The following is a 25,259-nucleotide window of genomic DNA, read 5'->3' on the forward strand; positions in this document are numbered from 1 at the left end:
TCAAAAACCATTTGAATTATTATGCTGTGAATAAATCTCAATAATTTATAGGAGCCAAGTAGCCATTATTGCAATGTAATCGATGACCTTAGCTACTATTGTAATCAGAAAAGAAGCAGGAGAGCTTATGATGAAGAGCTTAAGTTTGAAGGGTTGATTCTCCTGCTTCTCAGTTGCTACCCGATCTGCTGTGCTTTTCCAGCGCCACACTTTTTGACTCTGATCTCCGGCATTTGCAGTCCTCACTTTCTCCTAGTCAAAAATGCAAGGCGAGTAAAAGAAGAAAGCATTTGAATGGAAGACAAAAATTTAGTCAAAGTAATTTCATAGGAGGAACGGGCAGAGGAGAAACAGAGGTAATGGAGAACAAAGGGCCATGACACCAGAAGGCACAATAGTGAGCTCAAAATGTACAATAATTCATATTTGGAACAATAGAGAATTTTGAAAGATGTTGTAGAGTTGGGGGGAAAACATGTGAAGGGTCAAGGCCATCAAGAGTTTATAACACAAGGCTGAGAATTTTGAACTTGATGCATTCTGAGACCAGGAGTCAATATAGTTTTGACGGAAAAGTGAACTTGATTCACATGAGCATTGTAAAACTTGAGTCTTTATTGGTTTGTCCTTGATCTGCCGTGATGTTAGTCATAGAAAACCGAGTGCAAACCTTTCAGATGTTCACTGGAATGAAATTAACATTTTTACACTCCGAGATGGCAGCAGAGTAGGGCTCCTCTTTTCTTCCATTTAGGGTCATAAATTTGTACAGTACAGAAACAGACCCTTTGGTCCAACTCATCCATGCTGACAAGATATCCTAAGTTATGTAGTCCCATTTGCCAGCATTTGGTTGATATCCCTTGAAACCCTTCTTATTCATGTACTCACCCAAATGCCTTTTAAATATTGTAATTGTACCAGCCTCCATCACTATTTCTCTTTTCTCATTTTTTTTTTCTTCTTTACCCTTACCATTTGTGAAGAGGTCATTTGTGGCAATGGCATTGGCAGCGAGCTTGGGTTCCCAGTGGCATCTGCATTGACAAGGTTCACCCAGCGCCGATTCATGGCTGCTACAGCAGACGCGAGTTTGGTTCCCTGCAGCATCTGCATCCAGCACTGATTCACTGAGGCAGTGGCAGAGGCGAGTTTGGGTCCAAAACGAGACCCAGTTGCAGTGGTTGCATTGCCAAGGTCCAGCAACGATGCATGGTGGTGGCAACGATGGTGCTAAAGATTGGGGTCCCTTGTTGTGGCGGTGCGGTGGGGGAACTTATGGCAGGCTGCTCCAGGCTCACGACAGCACTTAACCCGAAGTGCTGTAAAGTTGAACTTTATTTTTCAAAGTTTGTGAGAAGATTTGTAGCTCAGGTGCTCGTTGTTGTGGTTCTGTTCGCCGAGCTGGGAATTTGTGTTGCAGATGTTTCGTCCCCTGTCTAGGTGACATCCTCAGTGCTTGGGAGCCTCCTGTGAAGCACTTCTGTGATCTTTCCTCCGGCATTTGTAGTGGTTTGAATCTGCCGCTTCCGGTTGTCAGTTCCAGCTGTCCGTTGCAGTGGTCGGTATATTGGGTCCAGGTCAATGTGCTTATTGATTGAATCTGTGGATGAGTGCCATGCCTGTAGGAATTCCCTGGCTGTTCTCTGTTTGGCTTGCCCTATAATAGTAGTGTTGTCCCAGTCGAATTCATGTTGCTTGTCATCTGCGTGTGTGGCTAAGGATAGCTGGTCGTGTCATTTCGTGGCTAGCTGGTGTTCATGGATGCGGATCGTTAGCGGTCTTTCTGTTTGTCCTATGTAGTGTTTTGTGCAGTCCTTGCATGGGATTCTGTACACTACATTGGTTTTGCTCATGTTGGGTATCGGGTCCTTCGTTCTGGTGACTATTCAAAAGGGCCACAACACACTGAAGTACACCAGATCTGCAAAAAGAAGAACACCTATACAATGTATTCGCCAAAAACGGATACCTGCGCAATTTCATCAACAGATGCCTAAGAGAAAGACAACGGAACGAGGACATGCCGCAACCCAAAGGACTAGCCACACTACCATACATCAAGAGCATTTCTGAACTGACAGTTAGACTACTGCGACCACTAGGACTCATAACAGCACACAAACCAACAGCCACTCTCAGACAACAACTCACCAGAATGAAGTACCTGATACCCAGCACCAGCAAAACCAATGTATTGTACAAAATCCCATGCAAGGACTGCACAAAACACTACATAGGACAAACAGGAAGACCGCTAATGATCTGCATCCATGAACACCAACTAGCCACGAAACAACACGACCAGCTATCCTTAGTAGCCACACACGCAGATGACAAGCAACATGAATTCGACTGGGACAACACTACTATTATAGGACAAGCCAAACAGAGAACAGCCAGGGAATTCCTAGAGGTATGGCATTCATCCACAGATTCCATCAACAAACACATCGACCTGGACCCAATATACCGGCCAATGCAGCGGACAGCTGGAACTGACAACCGGAAGCGGCAGAGACAAGCCACTATAAATGCCGGAGGAAAGATCACAGAAGCGCTTCACAGGAGGCTCCCAAGCACTGAGGATGTCACCTAGACAGGGGACGAAACCTCTGCAACACAAATTCCCAGCTCGACGAACAGAACCACAATATTGAACTTTATTTCTTTGATTTTCTGCTTTTATATTCTATGTTTTGGTTTTTTTTTGATGTTGTTAAATGACACCAGAGACTGGCATCCTTGTACAACATTTTTCACTATATTTTATAGCAAAATACATGTGACAACAAAAAATACTCTATGTTCTGCAAATGCACGTAAGAATAACCATAAAAGGTGTCTCAGGTAGAATATGCATTGGGAGGAAAATAGGAACAAAGAAATGCCACCCTTCTTTTGTCTTCAATGAATCAATTCTTTTGGGATCATTGGAAGCAGGGCAATGATAGAGTAGCCACATTATGGAGATGCCAATAAAGTAATGTAGATATTCTACAGGAAAATGTAACATGAATATCACAAATTAAATAGGACACATTATCTGAGCAATTTAATAGAATTTTACACTTATGCCGATTCATTGGCTTGAAATATATCCTTTGGTAACTTTGTTAACACTATAAGCAAACAAGCAGTTGAGTAAACAAACTCTGTTGAATATTATTTTACTACTCACTATAACTTTAAGAAATGTCTTTAATCCAGCAAGTAACTTTAGAGAAGTTCTACTTTACTTTGATTTAGCAAGTTATATCTCCAAGTAACATTTGGTACATTTCTATTTTGGTTCCATGTTCTTTGAATCAACACCTTCAAATATGTCTTACATACTTAAGTGTTGTAGTCTACATAATTGGATCACTGCTTTCGTGTAACGTCTCAGGGTTAACAAAGTATTATTATAAATCAGGAATGTGTGTACCTTCTAAGTATCGTGTTCTATAAGCATCTTCAGGAAAAATCCCACGTAGATATGTAATGCATGATACTCCCACAGCCATCATTCTCTTAATGAAAACAAGGGATTGGTGTTGTGTTGTTACATCATTTGGAAATATTGCATTCCACTAGAAGCACAAAAAAAAAGCATACATTAGTGGAAAAATACACCTTGCTATCAGCTTAATATTTACAAAAGGCCAGAAATTGTTTTCCCAGACAAAAAGAAAGTGGAAGAACCAGAAGTTGAAGTAAAATATGTCTCTATTGAGCTCCTTCTTTGTCAGACAACAATAATAATTCCAGTTTAAGGGGTTTGAGGATGCTGCTTCTCCATTACAAACTAGATTTAAGCTTGAGGGCATTCCCAGTTTTCCCCAGACATCCTGCTGGGTACATCACCATAAGGCTCAGGTATAGTTGCTGTTCTCGGTCACAGATGGGCACCAGTAAACTGCAATGAGTTGCCACTTGATTCAGGGCCAACAACATTTCTTTTTACAAATTGATCCTGTGGGCTTTTGTGGCACAGTGGTAGTGTCCCTACTTCTGAGCTAGAAAGCTTGGGTTCAAACTTAGCTGTTCTAGAAGTCTGTCATAACATGTCTGAACAGATTGATTAAAAATATCTACCAATTGATCCAGTTCTTGTTGACCGAGATTGTAATTATTCTGGCATGACATTCAAAGATTCCAAATGTTCTGCTGGCTGGGCAGTTCTATTGTGTTATTATTGGCACAGGTATTCAACCTTTTGGAATCATAACAGGATTTCTGCCCCACAGCATTTGTAATGGTGTAATGCTATCAGTAGAATTTCTGTTCTTTGCATATCTATACCAATAATAATAATAATAATAATAATAATAATAATAATAATAATAATAATAATAATAATATCAATACCTTTTAAAAACATTAGAAATTGCATGCTTTTTAATCTGTGGTGTAAAACTCAGGAGAAAACACGAGGTCAATTCCTGGAATGGCGGGACTATCTTATGTTGAAAGATTGGAGTGACTGGGCTTATGTACCCTTGAGGTTAGAAGGCTGAGAGGGGATTTGATTGAGACGTATAAGATTATTAAAGGATTGCACACTCTGGAGGCAGGAAACATGTTTCCGCTGATGGGTGAGTCCCGAACCAGAGGACACAGCTTAAAAATAAGGCGTAGGCCATTTAGGACAGAGATGAGGAGAAACTTCTTCACGCAGAGAGTGGTGGGTGTCGTGGAATGCTCTGCCCCAGAAGGCAGTAAAGGCCCAGTCTCTGGATTCGTTTAAGAAAGAGTTGGATAGAGCTCTCAAGGATAGTGGAATCAAGGATTATGGAGATAAGGCAGGAACAGGATACTGATTGAGGATGATCAGCCATGATCATAATGAATGGTGGTGCAGGCTCGAAGGGCAGAATGGCCTACTCCTGCATCTATTGTCTATTGAAATTATACTATGCAAAGTTCCTTGCCAAACATTGAAGATCCCCTCAATGACCAAGACTGTTTTGAAATTAAGAATTAGGTCTTAACAGAAGTCAGCACCACCTTTATTTGAACACATATTCTACATTATACAGCTTACCTTACAAATAATTGCTCAACTTACTTGCTATTTTAAGAGTCAAGGAAAATGGGGTTGTGGTAACATAGTACAAGCTCAAGTATTCAGTTGTGTCAGTATCACAAGGCACAATTATGCCAAGTTTTATGAAGAGCATGTCTCCTCATAATTTGGATAAGTTCCACAGGGATAGCTTTTTCAAAGAGACTGGTCAACAGCACATTTGCAGGAAATTCAAAATGGAGTAGCATCAGCCGTGAAAGGCTGAAGTCCACCACAGGAAAGGAACTTGTTTTAGCAAAGAAACACATACTTGTTAGTCACAATGGCAAAACTGAAACATTCTAACCAAGACCATAAGACATATGAGCAGAATTGGGCCATTCAGCCCACCGAGTCAGCTCCACCTTTCAATTATGGCTAATATATTTCTCAACCCCATTCTTCTGCATTCTCCCAGTAACCTTTGATCCCCTAACCAATCAAGAACCTATCTGTACCTTAAATATGCTCAATGACTTGGCTTCCATAGCCTGCCATGACAATGAGTTCCACAGATTAATGACTCTCTGGTTGTAAAAATTCCTTCTCATCTCAGTTCCAAAAGTTAATTCTTTCACTCTGAGTTACTGCCCTAGTCTTTCCTACTAGTGGAAACATCTTCACCATGTCCACTCTATCCTGGCCTCTCAGCATTCTGTAAGTTTCAGTTCGATGCCCCCTCAGCCTTCTAAACTCCACTGAGTACAGACCCAGAGTCCTCGATTGTTCCTCAAATGACAAGCGCCTCATCCCTGGGATTATTCTTGTAAACCTCCTCTGGACTCCCTCCATTGCCAGTACATCCTTCTTAAGAATTGGGGCTGTAAACAGTCAATATTCCAAATGTGATCTGATCAGATCCTTACACAGCCTCAACAGTACATTCTAACCCTCTCAAAATGAGTGCTAACATTTCATTTGGCAGTTAGGAAGGCAAATGCACTTGCATGTTAATGTTAAGAGAACCTTGAATTAGGACTCCTTTGTGTTTCAGATTTCCAAAGCATTTCCTTGTTTAGAAAAAAGTATGCTTCTGTTCTTCTTACCAAAGTGCATAACCTCACACTTTCCTACATTGAATTCCATCTGCCACTTCTTTGCCCACTCTCCTAGCTTGTCCAATACTTCTTCAGCCTCCCTGCTTCCTCAACACCACCTATGCCTCATCTGCAAACTTTGTGTTCGTGCTATTAGTTCCTTCATCCAGATTGTTAACATATAACATGAATAGTTCTGGTCCCAACACAGACCTCTAGCTACCAATGCCACTCTGAAAAGTACTTCTTGATCCATACTCTCTGCTTTCTCCCAATCCTCTATCCATGCCAGCACTTTGCCCCTAATATTTTGGGCTGTTATCTTATTAAGCAGCCTCTTGTATTGCACCTTGTCAAAGGCGTTCTGGAAGTCCAAATAAATCATGTCCACTGGCTCCCCTTTGTCTGACCTGCTCATTAACTCCTCAAAAGAATTTTAACATATTTGTCATGCATGACATACCCTTGACAAAGCCATGTTGACTCTGCCCTATTTTACCATGCACTTCCAAGTACACTACGATCTCATCCTTAATAATGGACTGTAAAATCTTAAAGAAAAAAAGGCTGAAAATACTCAAATCTGGATGTTGAAATAGAAACAGAATTCATGTTTTGAGTTGGATATGACTCTTCTTCAGAACTCCTTTAACTGAATGTGAAATTAGGAGAGCGGAGCTTAGCAATGATTGACAGAGATAGCAGACAATCAAAAAGAATTCAGTTAATTCATTTTTATGCTTCAGTTTGATTTAAAGTGGAAAAAAAAGGCGAAATGCCAAACATTTTCAGATAGAAAAGTACATACAAATAAGATATTTAAGATAAAGCAATATATTTATATTGACAGATGGATTAGGCACACATGTATGCCTAAGTATAAGAAATTAACAGTTTTCTTTCCACTAAAATGGCACTGAAATAAACCATATTTGATATACACAATGTAATTTACAATTAAATTTGAATGTCTAGAATATCTAGTAATAAACTATGCAGTAATATTTATGTTTAGTCTGAATACAAAATTACCCCAGATATTTGTTTCTCAGAGGTCCGCATTTGTTGTGCTGTTGCCATGGAAACAGGAAAAAAGAGTTTTCTGTTGTTTCCAATGAAGTATAATCCTATAGTAGAAAGACATAGCATAGATTGAAACACAGAATTCAAAATAAATGTGAAACATAAAATCTTAGAACAGAAACTGATCCAACATGAGCACAGTGAGAGCTGCTGTATCATTTATACACTTTAAAGTTGTATTTATAGTACAAAGTATTTTGAATTATGTATAAATTACAATATGGATACAGACCATTTGGTTTAACAGTCTGTGTTGGTGTTTAACCTCAACAACAGTCCTAATCCCATTTCATCTTCAGTTTAATCTTTTCAACCAAGAAAGTAACTTGTCCTTAACTGCTGATGGTTTCCACTGTTCTATCCTTTTGGACTAAATCTTATATCTAAGCTGTACTGAATATCACATGTATTCAAATACACAAATTATTCTTGTTTAAAATGTTAATGCATCAGGCAGCATTAATTCTCGAGAATGTGTATTTGGTTCCACTGCTTGAATTATGCCATGGCAACCAGAAATAGACAATGCATTCTGAGCATGGTCTACTTACAGTCATAGACATGTACAGCATGGAAACAGACCCTTTGTTCCAACTCATCTATGCCAACCAGAAATCCAACCCAATCTCAACCCACCTGCCAGCACCTGACCCATATTCTTCCTATTCATACACCCATCCAAATGCCTTTTAAATGTAGCAATTGTACTAGCCTCCAACACTTCCTCTGGCAGCTCATTCCATACACGTACCAACCTCAGCATGAAGACGTTGCCCCTTAGGTCTCTTTTTACATCTTTCCCCTCTCACCCTAAACCTATGCCCTCTAGTTCTGGACTCCCTCAGCCCAGGGAAAAGACTGTCTATTTATCCTATCCACGCCAGTCATAATTTTGTAAACTTCTAAGGTCACCCCTCAGTCTCCGACGCTCTAGGGAAAACAGACCCAGCCTGTTCAGCCTCTCCCTATAGCTCAAATCCTCCAACTCTGGCAAAATCCTTGTACATCTTTTCTGAACCCTTTCAAGTTTCACAACATCTTTACGATAGGAAGGAGACCAGAATTGCATGCAATATTCCAACAGTGGCCTAACCAATGTCCTGTACAGCCGCAACATGACCTCCCAAATCCTGTACTCAGTACTCTGACCAATAAAGGAAAGCCTACCAAATGCCCTCTTCACTATCCTATCTACCTGTGACTCTACCTTCAAAGCGCTATGAACCTGTACACCAAGGTATCTTTGTTCAGCCACACTCTTCCAGGACCTTACCATTAAGTGTATAAGTCCTGCTAAGATTTGCTTTCCCAAAATGCAGCACCTCACATTTATCTGAAGTAAACTCCATCTGCAACTTCTCAGCCCACTGGCCCATCTGATCAAGATCCTGTTGTAATCTGAGGTAACCTTCTTCACTGCAGATGACACCTCCAATTTTGGTGTCACCTGCAAACTTACTAACTACACCTTTTATGCTCACATCCAAATCATTTATGTAAATGACGAAAAGTAGTGGACCCAGCACCGATCCTTGTGGCACTCTACTGGTCACAGGCCTCCAGTCTGAAAAACAACCCTCCGCTACCACCCTCTGTCTTCTACCTTTGAGCCAGTTCTGCATTCAAATGGCTAGTTCTCCCTATATTCCATGAGATCTAACCTTGCTAATCAGTCTCCCATGGGAAACCTTGTCGAAAGCCTTACTTAAGTCCATATAGATACTTGAATGTATCAATGTTACCGGCAGTCCTTTTAATCTCCATAATCACTTTAGGATGTAAATCTCTGATGCAGAACCTTCAAAATATTGAAAATATACTTTAAGTGCGCTTGTGTGAGCATCTTTGTGAAAAAAACATCTGCAATGCTGCCTTGAGTGAAATATAGGGCCAAATAAGATGAAAAGTGGTTCCTGGGCTCTCAATTGCTGGTTGGGGGACATCTTGCAATTTCACCAGAGGTTACCTCTTAATTGGTCACCAGTGACCCACCACTAACTTAAGAACGGTGGAACTCATTCCGTGCCCTCAGTCTATGACCTGTCCTCTTACTGTTACCTGTCTTCTGTCTATTACCTGTTGTCTCATTCTGTTATCTGTCCTCCATCTATGACCTGTCGTGTCTCTCTCTCTCTGTTACCCGTCTGTCTATTACATACCGTCTTATTCTGTTACCTGTCCATTACCTGTTGTCTCGTTCTCTTTTTGAAACACTCATGAGTGCCTTTTTCAAGACGTTACCTCATCCGTCGACATCTCAAACCAAGAGTTTGAGATCTTGTCAGCTCTGAAATACTGAGTGCCTGCCTCTTGACATTCAAGCCTTCTCCACTTTTCGAATTCCCTCTCTCTCCATCCTGCGTACCTGTTGGGTGGTTTCTGTCGTCTGGCGTCTGCCTCCTATAGTGCTGGCATAATTGTCTGGATGTGAGTCATTGGGTCCAATTCCCCTTCGCTGCCGCTTTGGCTGCCAGGTAGAAATCTTCAATTTCTTTGATGACTTTGAGTTCTCGCAGTCCTGCGACAGTGTCTGTTGCATTCTCCTCTATACTGGAACGAGGCCCATATGATAACATTCTTAGACATCTCTAGTGCCTCACGTTTGTGGACAATCGCGGATGGAATTTGCACTTCCAGTTTTGGCATGCTTAGACTGACATTCCCATTGCTGGCATACAGGATTCCAGCAGTGGTATGAGGTGGAAGGCGGAGGAATTCTTTCGTGGCGTTGCGTATGATTTGGTCCAACTTTGAGTGTGCTTTGAGATGCTTTGGACAGGATCAAATGAAAATACAATCTGGGCATGACATGAGTTTTTAGGATTTCTAGGCATTGCCTCGGTCGGAGAGATACTGCCGGTATTCTTTTCACCCAGGTCTCTCCTCCTATTCTCCTTCCAACACACCTGCCCACGGGTTGATACAAGTACCCAGGTATTTCTCAGTATCTACTGGGGTTATATAAGCTATAGATTTGTTACACAACCTCCAGTTAGTGAAGTGATTATACAGGAAGGCCTTCCTCTTAAAAGTAAAGTGGAAACCCTTTGACTTTGCAATGTTAATATGGAGGCCTGTGTGGCCACAATATGACTGCAGCAGCTTCAGATTCCTCACCACACCGGTGTGACAGTCACTCAGAAGGGCTATGTCATCTGCGAAGGCCAGAGTCGAGCAGTTGACTCTTCTGCCACCCAGGGGCATGGCGACCCGAGTCGGCCTTCTCCAGAGAGCATATCAAAGAATTCAGAGTGATGTTAAATAATATTGGAGAGAGTGGATCACCCATCTCAATGTTTATTGGAGTGGTATAAGTACCGTTCCATTCTACCACAGTGGTATTGCTAGTGTAGAGATCCTTGATCAGACTTACAAAGGCCTTTGGAAGATTTGCTCTTTGCAACGTTTTCAATAGTAGCTTGTGCCCAACTGAGTCAAACGCTTTCGCCAGATCAACAAAGACAACTGCGAGGTCCTCACGGTTATGCTGCGCTCCCTTAATTATGTTCTCGAGGATGATAATGTTTTCATTGCACCTGGGTGTGGCTGCTAGAAACCTCTTTTGTCTGTTGTTTATTTCAACAGTTTCACTGAGGCGTTTTGCCATTATTTTTGTGAAAGGCTTAACAGCATCGGACCAATGGTTATTGGCCGCCAGTTGTCGATGTCTTCATCCTTGCACATAGGAATCAAGACTTTGTTAGTGATTCCAGTATCATGCTCAATTTTAGCCTTAGGGAGAAGAGTCGGGGTCGAGGGATTTCCTCCTCCTCATGAATGGATCTTACATCACTCAGTTTCAGGCTGTCTAGTCTAGCAGTACTTTGCTCGTCTATCCCCTTGTTGGTTGCCTTGACCGCTTCCACCTCTATGGGTTTCATCAAGAATCCATCTACGTTCCCTGTATATGGGGCATACTTACTAATATTAGATTTATGATTTGGTACCGAAGTTTTCTCTCTGAAACATGCCTTTAGTTCCTCTTGTGCGAGAGGACAAGCGGATGAGGTCAGCACCCCCATGATCTCTCTAGCTAGTTGGCGCCGGTTGGTTTTGTAGAGCTGCTGCGTCGCTCTGAACAGAGTTCTATGTGTTGCCCATCTTTTCTTTGTGCTGGTATTATTGCTGGTCTTTTTTACTCTGGCCTTCTCGAGGCTTATTCCATTTATTCTCTCTCCCTACCATTCATTAATACGTCGATAATACTCTTCATCAGTCCAACCCCTAGGGCCAGAGTGTCCGGGTTGTTCCTTGCACTCATGAGCTCCTCAGCTTGTTTTAGCCAGTCATCTATGTCCCTATGCTTAGGGATTGAAGCCGGTGTTCTGTGGTTGGCTTTGACACGGGTTTGATTCATCGGACTTGTCTCGGACACTCTCTGCCTCCAATTTGTGCAAGTCATTAGCTATGAGGAGAAAGTGAGGACTGCAGCAGGTCAGGCAGCATCCAAAGAGCAGGAGAATCGACGTTTCGGGCATGAGCCTTCTTCAGGAATGAGGAAGGTGTGCCAAGCAGGCTAAGATAAAAGGTATGGAGGAGGGACTTGGAGGAGGGGTGTTGAAAATGTGATAGGTGGAAGGAGGTAATAGGCCGGAGTGGGGGTGGGGGCGTAGAGATCAGGAAGAAGATTGCAGGTTAGGAAGGTGGTGCTGAGTTCGAGGGTTTGGACTGAGACAAGATGGGGGGAGGGGAAATGAGGAAACTGGAGAAATCTGAGTTCATCCCTTGTGGTTGGAGGGTTCCTAGGCGGAAGAGGAGTCCAAGGACCTGCATGTCCTTGGAGGAGTGGGAGGGGGAGTTAAAGTGTTGAGCCACGGGGTGGTTGGATTGGTTGGTCCGGGTGTCCCAGAGGTGTTCTCTGAAACGTTCCGCAAATAGGCGGCCTGTCTCCCCAATATAGATGAGGCCACATCGGGTGCAGCGGCTGCAGTAAATGATGTGTGTGGAGGTGCAGCTGAATTTGTGGCGGATATGGAAGGATCCTTTGGGGCCTTGGAGGGAAGTAAGGGGGGAGGTGTGGGCGCAAGTTTTGCATTTCTTGCGGTTGCAGGGGAAGGTGCCGGGAGTGGAGGTTGGGTTGGTGGGGGGTGTGGACCTGACGAGGGAGTCATGGAGGGAGTGGTCTTTTCGGAACGCTGATGGGGAGGGGAGGGAAATATATCCCTTGTGGTGGGATATCCGCCCCCATATCCGCCACAAATTCACCTGCACCTCCACACACATCATTTAATGCATCCGCTGCACCCGATGTGGCCTCCTCTATATTGGGGAGACAGGCCGCCTACTTGCGGAACGTTTCAGAGAACACCTCTGGGACACCCGGACCAACCAACCCAACCACCCCGTGGCTCAACACTTCAACTCCCCCTCCCACTCCTCTAAGGACATGCAGGTCCTTGGACTCCTCCATCGCCAGACCATAGCAACACGACGACTGGAGGAAGAGCGCCTCATCTTCTGCCTAGGAACCCTCCAACCACAAGGGATAAACTCATTTCTCCAGTTTCCTCATTTCCCCTCCCCCCACCTTGTCTCAGTCCCACCCCTCGAACTCAGCACCACTTTCCTAACCTGCAATCTTCTTCCTGACCTCTCCACCCCCACTCTGGCCTATCACCCTCACCTTTACCTCCTTCCACCGATCGCATTTCCAACGCCCCTTCCCTAAGTCCCTCCTCCCTACCTTTTATCTTAGCCTGCTTGGCACATCTTTCTCATTCCTGAAGAAGGGCTCATGCCCGAAACGTTGATTCTCCTGCTCTTTGGATGCTGCCTGACCTGCTGCGCTTTTCCAGCAACACATTTTCAGCTCAAGTCATTAGCTATGCTCGCATCATTTGGGATTTGGACCTCTGTCGGAGTGTTCGCAAGATTTCTGTGTTTGTCAGCGATTTGCTTGGGTGTTTTCATTTTCAGGATACTGGCGATCGCTTTATTAATTAATTTGCATTCTACAAATCTCTCTTCTAATTCCCTCAGGAGTGCAACCTCCTCCTGTGACCACATGCGATCACTTCTCCCTGGTTTGCCTTTGACCTTGAGTACTGTTCTGAGGCAGTTTTCATTTTGTAGAATAGGATATTGATGACTCTCGTGTTGACCAAGTCCATCCTGGGTTGTAACCCTATTGTCACACACACTGCATGCAAAGTCTCCCGTCGGAGGGGGTTTCTTACCTTTGCACTTAGGGCAATGGCAGGAGATTGTGTGATACTCTCCTGCTTTATCGCACCATGAACATTTTGTCTGGATGTTCTTAATTTGGTGCCCCTTAGTTATGTGGATCTTGAACAGCTCACTGTGAGGTTGAGCAGTCCATGCAAAACAATCCATTGATTGGGTAATGGATTATTACCTCCCGGCCAGATGTTCTGTCATACACTGATTCGATAGCAACTCCTTTCACGAAGGCAGTTGTCTCGGTTGTCATACCATTGGTTTTGGTCTCGTTAGCCAAATGCTGTGCCCAGTTTCGAAATTTGATAATTGTTGAAGGAGGTTTGGGAGTGATGCTTATCCCATCCGGTGGGTGGGCCACCCACACGGGTCCTTCCAGAACATTATCCATGTCATCCACTATGAAACGAGTCGGCTCATTTGGTAGTGGTGTGGCGGTATAGCCAAGCCGAGCTCAGCTCCCAGTAGGGCAAGAGGTATCATCCCAAGATGGCTGTCTCGGTTTGACTAGAGACTGATCTTGTTGCCAGCTTTGTAGTCCAGGCACATTTACAACTTAACAGCTCGCAGTTATGAACGAGGTGCGGGAGGTTGTTTATCCAGGATGCTTCCCAGCCCAACTGCTCCACTGACAATGGAAAACCCTTTCTTTTTTGAGAATGATACCGAGGTATCCAGTCTGCATAGACCACGGCAGCCTTGTACTTTTTCCCAGTTGTTACGTCACTCAGCAGCCAAGGCTACTGAGCTTACCAGCAGGGCCAATGAGGAGGCATGAGACAAATTTATGTGCCAAAAATACATCAAAACGTCATAGTTACTCCCGTTTGTTACCTGTTACCATAGTTACCTGTCCTCCGTCTATTACCTGTTGTCTCTTTCTCTCTCTCTGTGTTACCTGTCCTCAGTCAATTATCTGTTTTCTGTCACCTGTCTTCTTGCTCTCTTAACTGTTGCGAGCGTGGTGCTGGAAAAACACAGATGATCAGGCAGCATCTGAAGAGCAGGAGAATCAATGTTTCGTGCATAAGCCCTTCATCAGGAATGAGGCTTGAGAGACAAGAGGGTTGAGAGATAAATGGGAGGGGGGGGGATGGGGCTGGGGGGTAGCTGAGAGTGCGATAGGTAGATGAAGATGGGGTTAATGGTGATAGGTTGGATAGGAAGGTGGAGCAGATACGTGGAAAGGAAGATGGACAGATAGGACAGGTCATGACTGCGGTACCGAGTTAGAAGGTTCAATCTGGGATAAGGTGGAGGAGGGGAAATGAGGAAACTGGTGAAGTCCACATTAATCCTGTGTGGTTGGATGGTCCCAAGGCAGAAGATGAGGTGGTTTGGTTTGGCAATGAGGAGGTCCAGCACCTGCATGACTTTGGCAGACTGGGGATGTGGAAGGAGGAGTTAAAGTTTTTGGCCATGGGGTGGTAGGGTTGCTTCGTGTGTGTGTGTCCTGGAGATATTGTCTGAAGCATTCTGCAAGCAGGCATCCTGTCTCCCCATTGTAGAGGAGACCGCATCAGGAGCGACAGATACAATAAATGACGTGTGGAAGAGCGGGTTAATCTATGATGGATGTGGAAGGCTCCTTTGGAACCTTGGATAGAGGTTGGGCGGGGCAGGGGGGTTGGCGCAGGTTTTGCAATTCTTGCAGTGGCAGGGGAAGGTGGTGTCGACCTGATGAGAGTCACGGAGGGAATTGTCTTTTATGGAATGCAGATATGGGTGGGGAGGAAAATATATTTCTGGTGGTGGGGTCCATTTGTAGGTGGCGAAAATGCCGGAGGACGATATGATGTATCAGAGGCTGATGGGGTGGAAGGTGAGGACCGGGGTGGGGGGGGGGTTCTGTCCTTGTTGCGGTTGGAAGGCCCCTTCCAGGAGTACTCCAGCAATGGTGACCGACTCAACACGGATATCTTTTACAAACTCACTGACTCCCACAGCTACCCTGGACTACACCTCCTCTCACCCTGCCTCCTATAAAAACATTTTCCCTTATTCTTAATTCTTCCACCACATCTGCTCCCAGGAGGAGCAGTTCCACCACAGAACACACCAGATAGCCTCCTTCTTCAAAGACTGTAATTTCCCCTCCCACGTGGTCGATTTTGTCCTCCAATGCATCCTATCCACTTCCCGCAGCTCCACCTTCAAATCCCACTCCTCCAACTGCAACAAGGACAGAAACCTCCAGTCCTCACCTTCCACCCCACACACCTCCAGATATATCATATCATCCTCTGCCATTTCTGTCACCGACAATCGGACCCCAGCACCAGAGATATATTTTCCTCCCCACCCCTAACTGCATTCCCTAAAGACCATTCCGTCTGCAATTCATGCCAGATCCACACCCCCCAACAACCACCCTCCCCTCCACACACCTACCCCTACTACTGCAAGAATTGCAAAACCTGCGCCCACATCTCCCCACAACACCTCCATCCAAGGCCCCAGAGAAGCCTTCCACAGCCATCGTAGATTTACCTGCACTTCTACCTGTCATTTGTTGTACTATTGCTCCTGATGTGGTCTCCTCTACACTGGTTAGAAAGGACGCCTACTTGCAGAGCGCTTCAGAGAACATCTCCGGGACACCCGCACGAACCAACCCCACTGCCCCGGCCGAACACTAACTTTCCCTCCCACTCTGTCAAGGACATACAGGTGCTGGACCTCCTCCATCGCCAAACCCTAACCACCCGATGCCTGGAGGAAGAAGGCACCCCCTCAATCACATGGATTAATGTGGTCTTCACCACTTTCCCTATTTCCCCTCCCTCCACCTTAGCCCAGATGCAACCTTCTAACTCGGCACTGCCCTCATGATCCGACCTACGTCCCATCTTCCTTCCCACCTTTCAGCACCATCCGCCTTTCCGAACTATCACCATTACCCATTACCCCCACCTATCGCACTCTTCGCTACCTTAGCCTCCAGCCCCACCACCCCTCCAAGTTGTCTCTCTACCCCCTTGGCCCACAAGCCTCGTTACCGATGAAGGGCTAATGATTGAAAGGTCAATTCTTCTGCTCTTCGGATGCAGCCTGACCTGCTGTGCTTTTCCAGCACCACAACCTCAACTGATCTCCAGTCCCCCGGCGATTCCCTGCGCTCTCTCCTTCCATCACCTGTCCTCGGTCTATTACCTGTTGTCTCGCTCTCCGTCACCTGTCCTCGGTCTATTACCTGTTGTCTTGCTCTCCATCACCTGTCCTCGGTCTAATACCTGTTGTCTCGCTCTCCATCACCTGTCCTCAGTCTGTTACCTGTTGTCTCGCTCTCCGTCACCTGTCCTCAGTCTAATACCTGTTGTCTCGCTCTCCGTCACCTGTCCTCAGTCTATTACCTGTTGTCTCGCTCTCCGTCACCTGTCCTCAGTCTATTACCTGTTGTCTCGCTCTCCGTCACCTGTCCTCAGTCTATTACCTGTTGTCTCGCTCTCCGTCACCTGTCCTCAGTCTAATACCTGTTGTCTCGCTCTCCGTCACCTGTCCTCAGTCTAATACCTGTTGTCTCGCTCTCCGTCACCTGTCCTCAGTCTAATACCTGTTGTCTCGCTCTCCGTCACCTGTCCTCAGTCTATTACCTGTTGTCTCGCTCTCCGTCACCTGTCCTCAGTCTATTACCTGTTGTCTCGCTCTCCGTCACCTGTCCTCAGTCTATTACCTGTTGTCTCGCTCTCCGTCACCTGTCCTCAGTCTATTACCTGTTGTCTCGCTCTCCGTCACCTGTCCTCAGTCTAATACCTGTTGTCTCGCTCTCCGTCACCTGTCCTCAGTCTAATACCTGTTGTCTCGCTCTCCGTCACCTGTCCTCAGTCTAATACCTGTTGTCTCGCTCTCCGTCACCTGTCCTCAGTCTAATACCTGTTGTCTCGCTCTCCGTCACCTGTCCTCAGTCTAATACCTGTTGTCTCGCTCTCCGTCAACTGTCCTCAGTCTATTACCTGTTGTCTCGCTCTCCGTCACCTGTCCTCAGTCTATTACCTGTTGTCTCGCTCTCCGTCACCTGTCCTCAGTCTATTACCTGTTGTCTCGCTCTCCGTCACCTGTCCTCAGTCTATTACCTGTTGTCTCGCTCTCCGTCACCTGTCCTCAGTCTATTACCTGTTGTCTCGCTCTCCGTCACCTGTCCTCAGTCTATTACCTGTTGTCTCGCTCTCCGTCACCTGTCCTCAGTCTATTACCTGTTGTCTCGCTCTCCGTCACCTGTCCTCAGTCTATTACCTGTTGTCTCGCTCTCCGTCACCTGTCCTCAGTCTATTACCTATTGCCGTCTCCTCGAGCTGTCACCGACTCCCTCGCGCTCTGTCACGTGCCGCTCCTCCTGCACTCGAACCGACGCCCCTCGCGCGTTTTGCGCGCTGCTGTTCCCGCCCCTCCCCTCCCCTCCAATCGCCCCGGTGAGCGTGTGAAAAACTTCGCCGATATTCAGTCATTGCTTCAAAAGTTTTAATGTCATAATTTGCGAACAATGCCAAAATTAATATTCCATATATTAAAAAGTAACGCGCGATCCTACCTTAGCCTGAAGCCAGTTAACTATTTCCAACAATTTCGGAGCAACTCTCAGGACTACGTTTCCCAGGATGTTGCGCGGTTCGCGCCTGCGCTCTGTGGGCATGCGGGTTTCCCATAATGCAGTTGGATCTGACCGGTGTTGGGCAGGAAGCGTGAGAAGCGCATTTAAAACGGAAAGTAAAGCTTGTCTTTGAGGTGAACAGTAAAGGTATTTGGTTTATCGTTTGTGATAAGTCTACGTGGTTGTCGTAGTTATTTATTTATCTTGATTGTTATCTTTGAAGAATCAGAATCAAATACTTGGGCCTAGCTGTAAATGGGGGCCCAATGCAAAAGCCATGTTATTGCTGCCTGTCCTGCCGTTGGAAGGAAACGTCCAGCAGGTGGAAACATATTGTAGTTCTGAACTAAGTCCACGCTTAAAATTCACGAAGTCCAAGCATATTGTAAATAGTAGCCAATTTACATGGACGTAATTAAAATACCAGCATGTTTAGTAGATAGCATTTTAGGTGATGTAGACATTTGAAGGATCTTGGTGACTTGGGCTAAACAAAAGCATATCATTGCAGTATTTATGAGTTCGTACTGCAGTAGTTGCTGTTTTCGCATACCTGATTGCGTTTTGAAACTTGGTCTTATTGCAGTATGATTTTTCCTTATTCAAATTATGCTGCCAGAATTCATGATTTTATGTGACAATCTTTTTACTTATTCAGTGACTTATTGGGTTATGTTTCTGTTTCTTGTTAAGTGAGGAGTTTATAACTTTAAAATGAGTCCCAGTTAATATATTACCACTTCAAAAAATACTACATGTTTTAAGATCGTCTAGACTTTCTCAATAGAAACAAGATTTTTTTTTACAAAGTGGGAATTGGGCTGCCTTTTAGGAATTTTGAGCAGTGCTGATAATATGGGTAGAAATGTTACAAAAAAAACTGTATTCTGTGCATTTCATAGCATTTAGCAAATTTTGAGAACATTTGTAGGCTCAAGTTGAGCTTTTAGATGTAAGTTTGCTCACTGAGCTGGAAGGTTTGTTTTCAGATGTTTTGTCACCATACTAAGTAATATCATCAGTGAGCCTCTGGTGAAGCATGGGTATTATGAGCTGCTTTATATTTGAGTTTAGGTTTCCTTGGTTGGTGATGTCATTTCCTGTTCCTTTTTTCAGAGAGTGATAGATGGGGTCCAAGTTAATGTGTTTGCTAATAGTTCTGGTTGGAATGCCAAACCTCTAGGAATTCTTGTGTGTGTCAAGCCAAACAGAGACACGCACAAGAATTCCTAGAGGAATGGCATTCCAACCAGAACTCTATTAGTAAATTCATTAACTTGAACCCCATCTATCACCCTCCTGAGAAAAAGAACAGGCAATGATGTCACCAACCCAAGGAAACCTAAACACATAAATAGAAAGTGGCTCATTAAAGCCAGTGCTTCACCTGAGGCTCAGTGATGATGTTACTAGTATGGTGATGAAACTTCTGAAAATGAACCTTCCAAGTCAGCGAGCAAACTTACATCCAGAGTTTCATAGCATTAATGTAATAAAAAGCCAAGCACCGTTGATTTGGAGGAAAGAGATTCTTGCTGGCAAAAAAAACCTTGACTACTTTTGAGGACATTAGTGATTAAACAGTGAGTGGTGCTTTGAAAGCTTAGTTCCACATGAAAGACTTCTAATTAACTAAGCTTTACACAAATCTGGTTTTAAAATAGAAAGTACAATAATGTTGCTATACAATAATCTCTATTAATGGTTTTCAATTAAAATGCAGTTAAAATGTGAAAACTGAGGCAAGGTTTTGTACTAACCTCTACAAAATTGCCTCCTTCATCACTTTTTCATTTAATGCTCTTACTGCAAATGGATTTATAATATTTTAAAATTGTATCTAATGCATTGTAGGAAAATGATTATGATGAGGATTGCAGTAGTTGAAGGAAAAGGTCTGCATCACCTTAAAGCAAATAGGGATAGGCATAAAGAAGCCTTTCTATTGCCCTTGGCTTTTTGCATAATTGTAATTTCTAAACTTTTCTGATACCCTTTAGCATTTTTATATTTATCATAGTTTTTGTTTTTATGACAGGATATAGATGTAGACAGGCAATACATGATAAAATTTCATGCAGCATGCACTTTGAATTCACTCTGTCTTCCTTTGTACTGGAAATGACTTCAACCAGTGGAGAATTTTCTCCAGATTCCCAGTGATTCCAGTTTTGCTAAGGCCACTTCATACCATACTTGCTTGAATACGACTGTTGTTGTTAAGGGCAGTATTGTCATCTCACTTCATCTCTGAAGTTCAGCACATTTACTCCCATAATTTGCTGTTGATCAAGAGCAGACCAATCTCAGCATGTTGGATTTGACTTGCCCTGTATGCAGAATATGATGGAGCAATTCTCCACATTGTGATAGATGCCAGTATTGTATCTGTATTTAAGATAGAGATGCCCCTTAAAAATCAGCAAGGTTGCTTATATATGGAACTGCAGGAGATAGGGGAGACACCCAATGAGTATTTTGCATCAGTGTTTGTTGTGGGGAAGGATATGGAACAGAGAGAACATGGGGAAATAAATAGCAACATCTTAATGTCCAGCATCTCCTTCTCTGTAATACGGACATCTTAAAAAGTATAAAGGTGGATAGATTCCTGGAATTTGATCAGGTGTATGCTAGAACTCCATAGGAAGCCATGGAAGTCATTGCTGGGCTCTTTGCTGAGATATTTGTATTATTGATAGCCACAGGTGAGGTATCAGAAGACTGGAGGTTGGCTAACGTGGTTCCACTGTTTAAGAAAAATTGTAAAGAAAAGCCATAGAGCTTCAGACCAGTGAGCCTGACATAAGTAATGGGCAAGTTGTTGGAGGGAATCTTGAGGGACAGGATTTATATGTAGTTGGATAGGCAAGGTCTGATTGGGGTAGTCAACATGGCTTTGTGCGTGGGAAATGGTGTCTCTCAAACTTGATTACTTCAAAACAATTCACTGAAGACGATTGAGCGTAGACTGGTGGCTGTGATCTATACGGACTTCAGTAAGGTGTTTGACAAAGTTCCTTATGGTAGACTGGCTAGCAAAATTAGATCACATGTAATACAGGAAGAACTAGACATTTGGATACAGAACCGGCTTGAAAAAAGAAGATGGAGGGCATTTGGTGGAGGGTTACTTTTCAGACTTGAGGCCTGTGACCAGTAGTGTGCCACAAGGAATGGTGCTGGGTCCACTGCTTTTTGTCATTTTGTATAAACGGTTTGGATGTGAACATAGGAGGTATGGTTAGTAAGTTTGTAGTTGACACCAAAATTGGAGATGTCGTGGATAGCAAAGAAGGTTACCTCAGAGTTCAGTGGGATCTTGATCTGATGGCCCAATAGACCGAGTGGTGGCAAATGGAGTTTAATTTAGTTATATGTGAGGTGCTGCATTTTGAAACAGCACATCAGGGCTAGACTTGTACAATTAATGGTAAGGTCCTGGGGCGTGTTGCTGAACAAAGAGACCTTGGCATGCAGGTTCATAGTTCCTAGAAAGTGGAGTCGCAGGTAGATGTGATAGTGAAGAAGGTGCTTGGTATGTTTTCCTTTATTGGTCAGTGCATTGTGTAGGAGTTGGGAGGTCACATTGAGGCTGTACAGGACATTGGTTAAACTACTTTTGGAATGCTGCGTGCAATTCTGGTCTCCTTTGATGTTGTGAAGCTTGAAAGCGTTCTGAAAAGATTTACAGGGATGTTGTCGGTGTTGTAGAGTTTGAGCTATAGGGAGAGGCTGAATAGACTGGGGCTATTTTCCCTGGAGCGTCGGAGGCTGAGGGGTGACCTTATTGAGGTTTATAAAATCATAAGGGACATGGATAGGGTTAATAGACAAGGTCTTTTCCCTAGGGTGACGGAGTCCAAAACTTGAGGGCATAGTTTTAAAGTGATTTGGAGTGTCGGACTGGGGATGTACAAAGTTAAAAATCACTTAACACCAGGTTATAAGTCCAACAGGTTTACTTAGAAGCACTGGCTTTTGGAGTGCTGCTCCAACCACCTGATGAAGGAGCAGCGCTCTGAAAGCTAGTGCATCCAGATAAACCTGTTGGACTATAATCTGGTGTTGTGATTTTTAACTAGGTTTAAGGTGCAAAGGGAAAGATTTAAAAAGGACCTAAGGAGTAAAGCAAATCTTAGCAGGACATATACACTTAATGGTAAGATCCTAGAGAGTGTTGCTGAACAAAGTGACCTTGGAGTGCAGGTTCATAGCTCCTTGAAAGTGGAGTCGCAGGTAGATAGGATAGTGAAGAAGGCGTTTGGTATGCTTTTCTTTATTTGTCAGAGCGTTGAGATAGGAGTTGGGAGGTCACGTTGCGGCTGTACAGGACATTGGTCAGGCCACTGTTGGAATATTGTTGCAATTCTGGTCTCCTTCCTATTGGAAACATGTTGTGAAACTTGAAAGGGCTGAGAAAAGATTTACAAGGATGTTGCCAGGGTTGGAGGATCTGAGCTACAGGGAGAGGCTGAACAGCCTGGGGCTGTTTTCCCTGGAGCTGAGGCTGAGGGCTGACCTTATAGAGGTTTACAAAATTATGAGGGGTATGGGTAAGATAAATAGGCAAAGTCTTTTCCCTGGGATTTGGGAGTCCAGAGCTAGAGGGCATAGGTTTAGGGTGAGAGGGGAAAGATATAAAAGAGACCAAAGGGGCAACGTTTTCAAGAAGAGGGTGGTATGTGTATGGAATGAGCTGCCAGAGGATGTGGTGGAGTCACAGGTAAATAGGATAGTGAAGAAGGCGTTTGGTATGCTTTCCTTTATTGGTCAGAGTATTGGGTACAGGAGTTGGGAGGTCATGTTGCAGCTGTACAGGACATTGATTAGGCCACTGTTGGAATATTGCGTGCAATTCTGGTCTCCTTCCTATCAGAAAGATGTTGTGAAACTTGAAAGGGTTCAGAAAATATTTACAAGGATGTTGCCAGGATTGGAGGATCTGAGCTACAGGGAGAGGCTGAACAGGCTGGCGCTGTTTTCCCTGGAGCGTCGGAGGCTGAGGGATGACCTTATAGAGGTTTACAAAATTATGAGGGGCATGGATAGGGTAAATAGGCAAAGTCTTTTCCCTGGAGTCGGGGAGAGCAGAACTAGAGAATTCTACCCACCACCACTTCCTCTGGCAACTCATTTCATAAACACATCACCTTCTGCTTGAAAATGTTGCCCGTTAAGTCCCTTTTAAATCTTTCCCCTCTCAGCTTAAACCTATACCCTTGATTTTTGGCTCCCATACCATGGGGAGAAAGACCTTGACTATTCACCTTAACCATGCCCCTCATGATTTTATAAATCTCTATAAGGACACCCCCTCAGCCTTTGACTCCATGGAAAATAGCCCCAGTCTATTTAACTTCTATCCATAGCTCAATCTTCCAACCTTGGCAATATCCTTGTAAATCTTTTCTGAACCCTTTTCAAGTTTAACAACATCTTTCCTATAGGACGAAGACTAGAATTGAATGCAGTATTCCAAAAGTGGTCTAGCCAGTGTCCTGTACAGTCGCAACATGACATCCATACTCCTGTACTCAATGTATTGACCAATAAAGGCAAGTGTACCAAGCACCTTCATTACCTTGTCTACCTGTGACTTCTTTTTCAAGGAACTATGAACCTTCACTCCAATGTCTCTTTGTTCAGCTGCACTCCCCATGATACTACGATTAAGTGTATAAGTCCTGCCCTGATTTGTCTTACCAAAATCATCACTCACATTTGTCTAAATTAAACAACATCGGCTACTCCTCGACCCATCATGTAGGCCAGACCAAGTAACAATAGCAAATTTACTTCTCTAAAAGGCATCCGTGAACTAGATGGATTTTAAACTCTTTCTTTGTTTAAGTATCTTGTTGATTGTGGTTCTCTTCAACATTTTGTTTCTAATTTAAATTCTGCGTTATTTTTTACCTAACTAAAATTTTGTTTCTTTTCCAGTCATGTATCATTGTTGTCCTTTTTTAAGGAAAAAGAAAGTTTTGTATTTAAATGTTTTTTACAGCCACTGATTATCTCCATGTACTTGTTGGAGTGCAAATACTTGAGAAAATGCAGCAGCCAATTTACGCACAGCAAATTACCACAAAGAACAAGAAATAATCATGCCAAGTGTTATTGAGGGATAAATTTTGCTCAAGGCATGGGAGAACTCCTTCACTCAACAGTGTATTGGAATGTCAAACTTGATTTCTGCACAGAAGTGCTCAAGTGGGACTTAAACCTGGAAATTTAAAACTCTGAAGCTAGTGTGCTACTACGATTGATTGCAGTAAAGGGAAGCCATGCTAACATTTACTAGGGTAGCATATGACTGAGGAAGATAAAAGGCTAAGCCATTGTTCCTTTGGAGAGTGTTCAGCATAGGCAGGAAAGCTATTGCTGGAGATGCTGTTGGTTGTAGCTAAAAGTGGAATCAAGCAAAGATAGTCCCACCCAACTGGAAAGCAGATAAGTGAGGTAGAGAATGATATCATCAGTTGTAAATATTATAGTAATATGTACATTTTTAAATTAAGTGCTGTTTGATCTGGGGATTTCATTTTTGCCTTCCCTGTCCTGGTATTATTTTCTACCAACTTTTTCAGTTAAAGTTGTCAATCATTCCACCTTCAAATATTCTATATACAGCAGCGCCTTGACTTACGAACTTAATCCGTTCCGGGACCTGTTTCGCGAACCCAAAAGTTCGCGAACTGAATCAATTTTTCCCATTATTTGGATAGTGTAAAAATGCTTGGACGGCTGTTCACAGCGCACGCACCAAAGACGAACTGAATGAGATCGCGCGGGGCCCGAGAGCTTTTGTGTTCAACAAGCGCGTAGCAAAGCAGAACAATGAAACCACTTGGTCGCACACAGGCTTTTTGCATTCGTACCTTGAATTTCATATGTACGTTGAAGCAAAAGTTTACGTACAATCATGTTCGTAAACCGATTTGTTCATGAACGAGGTCGTTCTTATGTCGAGGTGCTACTGTACTGATCTTGAACATAGAACAATACAGTGCAGAACAGGCCCTTCGGCCCTCGATGTTGCACCGACCTGTGCACTATTCTCAGCTCGTTCTCCTACATTATCCCATCATCATCCATGTGCTTATCCAAGGATTGTTTAAATCTCCTTAATGTGGCTGAGTTAACTACATTGGCAGGTAGGGCATTCCACGCCCTTACCACTCTCTCAGTAAAGAACCTGCCTCTGACCAAAAGAGAAAATGCTGGAAAATCTCAACAGGTCTGGCAGCATCTGTAAGGAGAGAAAAGAGCTGACTGAATGAGATCACGCAGGGCCCGAGAGCTTTTGCGTTCAATCAGCGCG

General features: G+C 43.8%; 2 protein-coding genes across 9 annotated transcripts in view; one reads left to right on the forward strand and one right to left on the reverse strand.

Moving 5' to 3' along the window:
• Nucleotides 1–17,952, reverse strand: part of zte38 (zebrafish testis-expressed 38) — a 44,266-nt gene extending 26,314 nt beyond the window's left edge. For 2 of the 7 annotated variants that reach the window (XM_072574402.1, XM_072574395.1), the window contains exons 1-3: nt 17,618–17,695; nt 7,117–7,211; nt 3,428–3,572 (exon numbers count right to left, since the gene is read on the reverse strand). In XM_072574402.1, the coding sequence (XP_072430503.1) occupies nt 3,428–3,572; nt 7,117–7,164 (193 nt within the window). In that variant the 5' untranslated portion in view covers nt 7,165–7,211; nt 17,618–17,695. The other 5 variants (XM_072574396.1, XM_072574401.1, XM_072574400.1 and 2 more) reach the window with 5 other exon arrangements.
• Nucleotides 17,953–17,974: 22 nt separating this feature from the next.
• The window catches only part of dmap1 (DNA methyltransferase 1 associated protein 1), a 78,840-nt gene continuing 71,555 nt past the window's right edge, over nt 17,975–25,259 (forward strand). Inside the window, exon 1 of one of the 2 annotated variants that reach the window (XM_072574404.1) lies at nt 17,975–18,066. The gene's annotated coding sequence lies outside the window, so the exon portion shown is untranslated. Of the gene's footprint in view, nt 18,080–25,259 lie in introns of both variants that reach the window. The other variant, XM_072574403.1, reaches the window with a different exon arrangement.

Source organism: Chiloscyllium punctatum, chromosome 7 (genome assembly GCF_047496795.1).
Source record: "Chiloscyllium punctatum isolate Juve2018m chromosome 7, sChiPun1.3, whole genome shotgun sequence".
Classification (NCBI taxonomy): Eukaryota; Metazoa; Chordata; class Chondrichthyes; order Orectolobiformes; family Hemiscylliidae; genus Chiloscyllium; species Chiloscyllium punctatum.